General features: G+C 35.7%; 1 protein-coding gene across 4 annotated transcripts in view; it reads right to left on the bottom strand.

The window, feature by feature from the left end:
• Nucleotides 1–12,072, bottom strand: part of LOC117416974 (uncharacterized) — a 138,175-nt gene that overhangs the window by 47,944 nt on the left and 78,159 nt on the right. For all 4 annotated transcript variants that reach the window (XR_004546665.3, XR_004546667.3, XM_034028500.3 and 1 more), the window contains 3 exons: nt 11,076–11,175; nt 9,410–9,468; nt 8,985–9,049 (listed from right to left, as the gene is read on the bottom strand). Coding sequence is in view for 2 of the 4 variants with exons in the window: in XM_034028500.3 (XP_033884391.3) it covers nt 8,985–9,049; nt 9,410–9,468; nt 11,076–11,175 (224 nt within the window). In the remaining 2 variants the exon portion in view is untranslated. The remainder of the gene's footprint in view (nt 1–8,984; nt 9,050–9,409; nt 9,469–11,075; nt 11,176–12,072) is intronic.

Raw genomic sequence — 12,072 nt, 5'->3', positions numbered from 1 at the left:
TGTCCTCCTCCCAGCCCAGCATGCAGGATGAGGGCTGCAGCTGTTGTTGTTGCTGCTGCTGCTTCTGCTGCTTCCTGCAGCTCTTTCTTCCCATCCTCGCTTTACTATTTTTTTTTTTTTTTTTTTTCACAAAACCCCCTCTCCTGGTCTGACGCTTGGAGGCGCTATTATCCCACGATGACACCACGTGTCACAAAGATGGCCAGAGTGGGTGGCGTCAGACCGGAAGCAGGAAGGAATTCAAACACAGAGACGGTGGTTGTGATGAGCTGAGTGCAATGGCTGCACCCAGCGTTTAATAACAAAATAAAAAGGTTTAAACAACGGAATACAAAACAGGACACGGCACTTGACGCCAAAATAAACAGACAGACAAAACGACTGACACTTAACAAACGGTGCACGGAGACAAACAAACACGGTGAGAACAAACACTTATCTTTACTTCTAATGATTTTAACTCTCCTCTCTCTCTCTCACCCGTTCTCCACTCTCTGAACACCTAACCCTGACTGAACGAAATGTGCGTCTATATATACTATTGTGCTGGGATTCAATTACTAATTAATTATTCACTTGAATCCCAGCACGTGAATTAATTCTGTGCAACCCCGTGCTCACATATTACATTTAACCAGCACGTGAAGTGATTTGTGCTCTCCTCGTGCCTAAATACAAATCTACACTTTTTAAATACACGTGAAACACAGACCCGTTTATATCCCGTGTACCAATCTATACACCAACATTTACACACGCAACATACAACACATAACACAAATGCACACAGGGGCGGGGCGCTTTGCCACACTCTGTTATTGAAATCAATGGGAATGGCAAATGGCAACCGCTATTTGCCCAATATAAACGGCTGGCCGAAATAACCCAGTACGGTGTAAGTGGTGATGGCTGTACTGAGAATGTAGCAGCACACTTAACATCCACTGATTGCTGTTACGGGTTTTCAAATGTAAATACAAAATAAAATAAAGATTTGCTTACTGCATTCTGCTTAACAGGAGTTTTGCTTGTTACCTAAAGCATCCACTAGATTTTATTCATGTATTCTTCTTCTTAGACACAAGTTCTGGGACGCTCGCTTCTTTTACTTCAGATGCCTGGTCAAGATCATCTCCAAAAACAGTCATAAACACCACATTCTGCAGCAGATATATTGTCACCATTGTTGTTATAACTAATTCCCTGTTCGTTAAAAAAAAAGAATTTCAGGTCTTTGAAAAATCTAGCTGCCATTTGGTTGACATCTATAATGACAGCTTAAGGCTCAGTACATCAAGTATTCTTCATAAATCATGTCCTTATCACCGACCATGATAGGGAGAAAAGAAAAATAACAACATGATGCTTGGACAATGAGTCAGACAGAACCAAATCAGTAAGCTGTATTTCATGCACAATAATAATTATATTTAAGGTAAACAGTATCTGTTTACAGGTGCTTTTGACCCTTTATAAAACGTTTGCTCACATTCTCGGCTTTTAGAGACAGGAGTGCAATCACTGTGACCATTGCTGTCCTACCATATTGGCTTGTATTACACAGACTATGCAGTGTACTGTAGGAGAACGTTTTTGGATGGTGTCAACAAAAGTGTGTCGTGTCATCATAAACATGGTTTATATGTCAAGGAGCGTGAGACAACTTATTTTACAAGAATACAGACAGTTAATTTAAAAAAAAAGTATAAAACAGTTTTGTTTTAAAATATGACGCACAGTACTTCTTTTGAGGGTCTTTTTATGAAGAAAAAATATTGTGTGCGTGTACTGGTCTCGAGATGATGGTAAAGGACATCAGTCAGACTTGGGTGAGAGAAGATGGAAATAATACTCCTGCTATACAACTGCTAAACAGCAATGTGCGCAAAAGGTATGTATATATATTTTTATATATATATAAAAATGGCAAATGGCAACCACTATTTGCCATATATAAACGGCTGGCCGAAATAACCCTGTACGGTGTAAGTGGTGATGGCTGTACTGAGAATGTAGCAGCACACTTAACATCCACTGATTGCTGTTACGGGTTTTCAAATGTAAATACAAAATAAAATTATGACACTGATTTTGAAGCAAGAACGTTCATGTCAACGTTTTTAGCAGAAGGAGTGCAGGAGAACCAAGCCGTATAACTGCAGTGTGGCAAGCAACTTCCTGATTGGAAACTCATTTTGTCAAAAGCAGATCGTATAGCTGCAGCATAATTTAAGTAAACTGGAACTTCTCGATCAAGGCTGCCTGGGAGCACAATGGCAGTGTGCCAACACAGCCTGGCTGCAGTATGATGAGGCTGGATGCACATTACATAAGTCCCTTAATTCATCCTCTACTAATATCAGTATATTTTTTATTAGTGGCGCAACTGGCAACCTAACTTCTTAATCGATTATCACATACGCATTTATCAACAATAATCGATGCATCAACAACTTTTTATTTTTCAAAATCAACAACAAACATTAGGATTTTATCAGAAGATCCAATAACTAAAAACGCTGCTGTGCGTAATAGTTAAACAAGGCACAACTTGCATCAAATGAGATTAAAAAAATCAATGAAAAAATCTGAAGGACTTGAGTTCAACTAACACCTGAAAAGAATATGCGTGTATCCACATCTTATGTCCCTTTAATAATAATAATAATAATAATAATAATAATACTAATAATCATCATCAATACTATTTAACATGTCATTTCGATCTGAAATATGCTTGTTAATTAAGACTACTGTTGACATTCCATGTCAAAAGCATTTACCATCTACACGAAATCCAATAAATTGTCAAACATCGTTTTTCCATCCTCCCTTTCCTTTACCCCAAAAGTGACCAATCTTTGTGTCAGAATCTTCAGTTTCTTAAAATATAATAATTGTGTACTTTCAATTTTTATATCAGGATTTTATATCAGAATCACATTGTGCAAGATGAATCTAGAGGCCTAAAGGTTTGTATCCTAGCAAGACGCTGAGATTTGCTACCTACTGTACTAGCACTAATAGAAGTGCATAGCTACATAAATCAACGTTTTATGCAAAACGACAATGGGAGACCTGGCTCTCATTTGATGCATCGATTCACCAATATGTAATCAAGCTCGGGAAATTTAAGGACGGATGATCAATAATCAATGCTTCAATTAATTGTTGCATTTCTATTTTTGATGTATGCATTTAATAAGATAATTAATATAATCTTTTTAGTTTGTAGTGTGGAAGGCTACATATATATATATATATATATATATATATATATATATATATATATATATATAATTTATTTAAACCATGAGAGATCCACTATAACTTCAATTAATTATTTGTAATCTTTGAGAAACTTATACCAGTATACCTGTGTTAATATTTGAAAATATATGTTTTTACTTTATATCAACACAGCAGTATACTGTATCTGCTCCTAAATGACAGCACAATGATGTTAGTTAACTTCCATTTGAAATGTATTCAGTAGCAAACACTGTTATTATCACTGAATACATTTTCAAGTTCACATAAATTGACAAACTTTGGTGTGAACCTCAGAAGAAAAAAAAAAACTGTCTAAATAATTTTCAAAGATTTCTTTCATATAACTTTAAAGATCTAAGTGCTGAATTACTCTAGAACATTTTGCTTCAATAACAACCACAAAAATCACTCTACAACAAACAAAACCATGATTCTAGTTCATGATTCAATTAAGTACTGTCCTAATGGTGCACATAATGATAATACACATAAACCCAGCTGATGATGCAATACCTCGATTAGTTAAATGAAACATACTTTTATCATTACAGTTTGTAACTTGTCTCATGCAGGCAATCTTTCTTCGTCACATTTTTATAGAGAAACTAATGAACAACTTTGTACTGTTGTTTTCCAGGATCCTGGACTTTAGCAGGAGAGATTTATATTTTAATTAGTTTTGCTGTGCATGGGCAAGTTTGAACTGTGAATACCGTCTTTATTTTATTTTACTGTGCTTTAGTACAAGGATGTCATCAGAATTATGTGTGGTTAGTTAATTATATATAAAAATTATGAGGTGTGAAAAAAGCTGAGAGGCTATTACACTTCAGAGTGCCATTAGATTGAATGATAAAGTCATAATAAAAAGTATTTTTTTTCCCTGAAAAGGCAAGAAAAGTTTGGTTGTTGTGCAAGTTTCCCCACTAAACCTCAATAATAAGACAGTTATGGCATCATAAAATCTATTAGATAATTTCTATAACTTATTTATTATGTAGTGTGGAAGGCTACATCAACTTATTATTATTATTATTATTATTATTAATCTTTCATTCGACAGGAAGTGCCTGGAGCACATTCTGGTGGCTGTAGTTCCTTAACAGAGACTTGCACAAAAATATATACCAGTACTTGCATGCAAAGAATGTAAAGAACAATATAAGTACAGGTAATCTTTGTGTGAAACAAGGTCTGGTTGTTTAACAGTCAGCATGCAACTGCAACCCAATACCAAGCCAAGAACAAACCAGAGATTTGCCAGCTGCGCAATATTAGGTAATAGATATTGACACGTTTTTTAAAAACACAAAACGACTTGCATTTCAGCAGTGAGAAAACAACCTCATAGTTTTAAATCAACATCTATAAATTGGGTATTTCACCAAGAGAACATTCTGTACTTATAGCCGAGTCTGGAATGGGTTTAAGAGCTAAATTAAAAGCTGAAGTTACATTCACTTCAAAAGACAATTTCACGTACAAAAGGAAAAAAAAAACCCCTCCAGGATCATCTAAGACTCTCAGCCTAATGCAGCTCAATGGGAATGTTATTACGGAAAACTGGAAAGTAATGGACACTGCAAAAAAATCTTGGGGGATTCTACCAAATTAACAAGGGGGTTGTAGTGTTCACCAACTACAGATAGCAAGAAAAGATCAACTTTTGAATTTAATTGAAAAAAATATATATTAAAAAAGTGCTTTTTTACTACTTTAATACATTGTTCATGTACCTGCATTTAAGGGAAGTTGACCATGACAATTAAAATAATTAAAAACCACCAGATGATTACAATCAAATCAACATACTTTACCCAAACATTATACAATTTAGTTCCAGCAGTTTACTGGTTGTGCACTAAACACAACAGTAGAGAAATACACTTTAGCCAATTTAATGAAAACAGAACAAAAAAGAAAAGCAAAAGCTATACATAGGAAGACAAGGGAAAATTCCACCAAAGGAGGCTTTTATGCTGTATATAGCATTCATGAAACTCACATGTCGTTCATACGCCAATACTTTTTACATGAGAAAAAACTCATCTTATTTTAAAATTTAGCAAATGCTGAAACATTTAAGATAGTCCACCTAAATGTGAAGAAGCATGATTTTAAATTTCAATACCCTTTTTAATGAGCTTATGCAAAAGAACAATATTTTTTTTTTGTTTGTTTGTTTTAAATCACAGAACTTGTCACCGCTAGAGATTTCTCATAAATAATTTTAATGCTGATAGACTGAGAAATGTCACGCCAATGCAGGATTAAATTCCACAAACTAAATCTATGAAACAAGAGAACACCTTTGACATGAAAGGCAATTGAAATGATCCCCACATAAAGCTCCTTATGAAAGTAATTACAGAGATCCCCCCTGAGGAGCACACTGAGCACCTCAATGTGGAATTTGCATGCAGTGGACTATTGAAATACATCAGAAAGATTTACAGCAGTACAAATTTACCTGATAATTCCCGAATATATTATAAAGTAAATCAGATCAAAGCTTAAGCAAGCCAAAGAAAGGTAAATTTCAACATGATGATACAAGGATAAATCTCAATTGTAAAACAATTAATGTGTAAGCAAAAGGGCTAAATAGCACACTGCAAAAAAATAAATTAATACAATATTAATCTATTAATCTTGTTTAAGACATTCCCCAGTACATTAATCTGGGATATATACAGCTCTGGAAAAAATTAAGAGACCACTGCAAAATTATCAGTTTCTCTGGTTTTACTATTTATAGGTATGTGTTTGGGTAAAATGAACATTTTTGTTTTATTCTATAAACTACTGACAACATTTCTCCCAAATTCCAAATAAAAATATTGTCATTTAGAGCATTTATTTGCAGAAAATGACAACTGGTCAAAATAACAAAAAAGATGCAGTGTTGTCAGACCTCGAATAATGCAAAGAAAATAAGTTCATATTCATTTTTAAACAACACAATACTAATGTTTTAACTTAGGAAGAGTTCAGAAATCAATATTTGGTGGAATACCCCTGATTTTCAAGCACAGCTTTCATGCGTCTTGGCATGCTCTCCACCAGTCTTTCACATTGATGTTGGGTGACTTTATGCCACTCCTGGCGCAAAAATTCAAGCAGCTCGGCTTTGTTTGATGGCTTGTGACCATCCATCTTCCTCTTGATCACATTCCAGAGGTTTTCAGTGGGGTTCAGGTCTGGAGATTGGGCTGGCCATGACAGGGTCTTGATCTGGTGGTCCTCCATCCACACCTTGATTGACCTAGCTGTGTGGCATGGAGCATTGTCCTGCTGGAAAAACCAATCCTCAGAGTTGGGGAACATTGTCAGAGCAGAAGGAAGCAAGTTTTCTTCCAGGACAACCTAGTACTTGGCTTGATTCATGCGTCCTTCACAAAGACAAATCTGCCCGATTCCAGCCTTGCTGAAGCACCCCCAGATCATCACCAATCCTCCACCACATTTCACAGTGGGTGCGAGACACTGTGGCTTGTAGGCCTCTCCAGGTCTCCGTCTAACCATTAGACGACCAGGTGTTGGGCAAAGCTGAAAATTGGACTCATCTGGGGGTGCTTCAGCAAGGCTGGAATCGGGCAGATTTGTCTCTGTGAAGGACGCATGAATCAAGCCAAGTACTAGGTTGTCCTGGAAGAAAACTGGCTTCCTTCTGCTCTGACAATGTTCCCCAACTCTGAGGATTGGTTTTTCCAGCAGGACAATGCTCCATGCCACACAGCCAGGTCAATCAAGGTGTGGATGGAGGACCACCAGATCAAGACCCTGTCATGGCCAGCCCAATCTCCAGACCTGAACCCCATTGAAAACCTCTGGAATGTGATCAAGAGGAAGATGGATGGTCACAAGCCATCAAACAAAGCCGAGCTGCTTGAAGTTTTGCGCCAGGAGTGGCATAAAGTCACCCAACATCAATGTGAAAGACTGGTGGAGAGCATGCCAAGACGCATGAAAGCTGTGCTTGAAAATCAGGGGTATTCCACCAAATATTGATTTCTGAACTCTTCCTAAGTTAAAACATTAGTATTGTGTTGTTTAAAAATGAATATGAACTTATTTTCTTTGCATTATTCGAGGTCTGACAACACTGCATCTTTTTTGTTATTTTGACCAGTTGTCATTTTCTGCAAATAAATGCTCTAAATGACAATATTTTTATTTGGAATTTGGGAGAAATGTTGTCAGTAGTTTATAGAATAAAACAAAAATGTTCATTTTACCCAAACACATACCTATAAATAGTAAAACCAGAGAAACTGATAATTTTGCAGTGGTCTCTTAATTTTTTCCAGAGCTGTATATACATTTAACATACAGTAAAATATTGATGTAATTTTTTTTAATACATAAAAAGTGGACTGGTCACATTTGAACTAAGTGTCATTCTAGTTGCTTCGCCCTGGATAAGGGCATCGACTATGAAATAAATATTTTACAATTGCCATAACATCTGTAATTAGTCTCTGTATCCAGTGAAAATAAAGAATAGTGTAAAACTGGACAGGTTGTTTTTTATGCCACACAAAGATTCAACAAATCTTAATATAGAAAGATGAAAGTTTATCTGTCTGTCTGTTCCTTTATGCATTCGGACCCCGCAGGAGCCAGTGCAACCAAACTTTGCATGGCCTCCTCTTTCATCCAGGGGAAGGTCGAGGGCTATGTTTAGATTCAAAATTCTGACCCCCAGGGTACTTTATTTAGTAACCCCATTGCTGGATCACTACAGTAGCCATGTATCTCAAATTAAAGAAACCCACAAACCCCCCAAAAAAGAAAAAAAAAATAAAAGATTTAAATTTTTTTTAAAAATGGCAAAAAACTAAGTAAAAAAAGAAAGTTAAAAAAAGGGAAAGGGGTCAGAGCGCATTGTGCGACATCCAAGACAAGTAACTTATAGGAAATCATAAGGCTACCGTTCCCCAATTTGTCATGCATGAAATATTGAAATATTGAATTTCCCTGGGCAAACGCCGGGTACTTTAGCTAGTAAACATATAAAGCAGGGATGCCTCCAGTGAAACTAATTGAAGATTTGATCTCATAGATCAAGCCCCTTTTATTTCTATTCTAACATAATTGCTTTCACTCTCAGGAGTAACAAAGTGCTGATTGCAAACTCAACAGGCTCTTCTGATTAGACACAGAGTAGGTTTTTCAAAAACTTTTTTTTTATTCTACAAGCAAAACATTAAAAACAAACACAACCTTCGGTGATACAGTATCTCACTGTCCTGAGTTACAAAGATGAACTCCAACACTTCCAACACTTCCATTGTTATGTGTAATTATATTAGTAGTAATGACCTATTCCAAAGAATAACAATTACAGTACATCTACCACAATAGCTGGTAACAGGTAAGCTTGAGCTTTGAACAATTGGTCTTCATGTAAGTGTATGCAAGGCTCTGGCATTATCTTTTTCATGAATTTTATTAGATACAGTGCTCCCTCATTAAAGGCAGAACCACTTACAAGGATTTTGGTCATGACTCCCTTGCCCCATAATGCCATTTCCCAGGAAATTGTATTGTCATTTTAAACCGGGAACAATTCTTAACTATGACTCTAGTCTATTTCTTTATAAAGGGGTAGCACTGTTTTATTAGCACAGTTAAAAACATTTATTTTTCAAGATATCAAGACACCAAAAATAGAAACAATAGGAAAAAAAAAAAAAAAAAAAACTTACCATAGGATGTTCAACACGGCACATGTGGCGAGACCTCCAAAAACAGCTCTCCGGAACCACATGATCTTTAACCAGTCAGATAAGAAAACACAATGAGTAACAACATCAGAATGGTGTTTTCAATGTATCCTTTACAATAAAATGATTATATGCCTCTTTACTTTAAATTGCCTTGCCGTTTGGTGCTGATAAATATATTTTGGATTTTCATGAGGGCTGTTTGCTCTACTGTGCAAATTATGAATATTTTAAATTAAACATTACTGTCGATTAGTCACTTTGTAAGCTGTGGGACTTGATTGTCAAAAGAATCTGTTCGTTATTTTTTTTAGTTATAAACATTGCCACTATATGAGTGCTTAGCATATAAGAAATGGTTACTGTTGACAAAGAATGCATACAAAAATAAAACAAATGCGTCGTACCTGAGATTTATTATGGGAGATTTCTGAGAATAAGAATGGCATCACATTGACAACACCTCCTAAAAACAAAAAAAGAGCTGTTTGTGAAACACGCTGTCAAGCACACAATATAGCCCATTTATACAGCATTACATTCTACATTGAAGCTGCACTAGAGCAATCAAACTCAAACCTACATTAAAGGTCTTCTATAAAAGCAGGATCACCTGTCTATCTATACTACTAACCACTCAAATGAATCCCCATGTTTATATAATTACTATGTTAAATCATCTGTACAGCGAGACTGCTTTCAGACAAACTCATGATGGTTCGTTTTACAGTTTTTCTGGCTTTCCCCTAGAGTATATTGTAGGACACGTATTCTTTAGCACACTATTTTTGCTCATACTGTCTTTGGAGAACAAAATAAGCTTGTCACCACATTGTTGGATGCTTTTGTCTAAATAAAAGTAATTCTCAACTACCACTCTTTTTAAAATAGCAACATAGTTAGAGGAACTTCCTGAAGACAGTACAAGACGCAGGGCAGTGAAACTACTCAGCAGCAATAGCGCAGTTTCTCAAAACTACTGTGTACACAGTACACTGGATACAGAAAGTCACAGTGAGTTCTGTAACTATATTATTAAACTTGGAATATGAACTTTAAATTTTCAGTTGGTAGAAAATATAATTTTCATCTGAACTAAAGATACTACTGTGTTTATTATTCTCTTGTAGCTCATAAGAAATTATTTTCCTTTTTTTTTTTAAATCACAGAACAACCATTTCGAAAAAGTAATTTACATTCATTAAATAATACAATGTAATTTCAAGGGAGTCACAAATTATGTGCCAAAGACTTTGACAAAACGTAAGGACTATAATTAGTCTTTTTTTATCACTCCTGTACACATTCAAGAGCTCTGTGAAACCCAAACCTTTATAGGTTCTTATTACGTGTTACGGTAAAGAATGAGCACATTGTGAAAGGCATTAAATGATATCCTTTTTTTTTCTTTAAACAAAGAAAAAACTCTGCCTGAATATACTGGTTCAATTAAGAGACAAAATAAATGGAAGTCATTGAAACGTGTCAAGTTTTGCTAAAGAAAGCTTTGCTTCTAGGACTATATAAACATACGATATGAGTTTACAATTTTTCTTACTTTGTGTGTAGGAGAAGATGCATGGTAGTGATACAGTGAAACAGCAAATTGACTGATAGATGCAGGTGATCGACATCTGCTGTATCATATAGGTTCAATTGGGCAGCTATAATGTGTAAGTTTTAGATGGACACAAATACGTAACTATATACATCCCTGTATGATCACTGTGTTTAACTGTCCATAGTGATAAATAAATAAAATAAATAAAGAAATAAATAAATAAAGGCATATTAAATCTTTTCACCAGCAACCAGCAAAGCAGTGCAAAAAAAAAAAAAAGCTACAAAATCAGGGACGGGCAAAGCTCATGCTTGTGCATTAAAGTCATAAGAGAAAAGCACCTGCTTTTTTTTTTTTTGTTCATTAGAACCACAGTTATTACTATTAGAATTAGAATTAGAATATTAGAATTAAAACGATAGCTAGATATAGAAGGGAGGCTAGTACTAGAATAATTACAAGCAGCTTGCAGCTTGCCTTGCTTTATTTTTTAAATAAAAACACCTCTTACCTAGTGCCACAGTGCCCATCAGAAAAGGTTTGCCTACATAGGAGAAATCATTGCTGATTTCCTGCTTAACTTCTGAGCCCACAACGAATGTCACAGCAACCTACAAAAGGAAGTGCAGTAATAAGATTTATAAAAAATGAAAAAGCAGTGATTTCAAATGTAAACTAGTCAGTCAGTAACGTGTCCTTCGCCACGTCTACAAATACAAAATGTGACATGAATCAATAGTATGTACAGAATAGTGCAGAATAAGGTTTATCAAGTTTCATGACAAATTTGATAAGCGATTACCCAGATATATGCAGAAATGTAAGCATGACATACAGATGGGAGAATCAACAGACAGACCGACAACCCTATATCCCCACAATCGGATACTCAATAATTTAAACAAAATAATGTTAACACCAAGTTTCATGGCTAAGTTGTTCACCAGATATGTGCAAAAATGTGTTCCCTACAGATACACAGATATATGGAGAGATTATCCCAGACAAAAATACACATCCCCGGATTAGAACACTGTAGTCAACACACCAACATTATCAGGAAAGCCTCCTCTGTACCAGATCACAGCATATTTAATGTTCCCTTATTCCTGGTTCTCTCTACTGAGACTCGCATATCTGTAAGTCTGTGGTTTGAATTTACAACATGTTCCCGGTCTGTGGACTTGGATAGGCTTGTCTGTCAGATTTCACAATTGCCTTTGCTTCTAGAATGGGTATACTCAAGATGCAAAGTTAAAGGCAAATGCATTAAATAATTGTATTAACACTTCTTCCACCAAGCCGCCTTTGGGAAGCCATGATAATGCTGGTTGAATGTGGCATGACAACATTTTTATTTTGTAAGCAATTTTCTGTCATGGAAAGGTCAGTGTTACATAACAACAGAGCAAGGTTGTTGCTTGTTTATGATTGCTTGGAGCACTTTCAGCTACTGTAAAAAACGGTGTATAAGTCGTATAAGTCGCACAAGTCGCCCCCCCCCCCCC

The sequence above is a fragment of the Acipenser ruthenus genome, chromosome 12 (assembly GCF_902713425.1).
Source record: "Acipenser ruthenus chromosome 12, fAciRut3.2 maternal haplotype, whole genome shotgun sequence".
NCBI lineage: Eukaryota > Metazoa > Chordata > Actinopteri > Acipenseriformes > Acipenseridae > Acipenser > Acipenser ruthenus.
The sequence above is the reverse complement of the archived record's forward strand: the minus strand, read 5'-3'. Positions and strand labels throughout refer to the sequence as shown.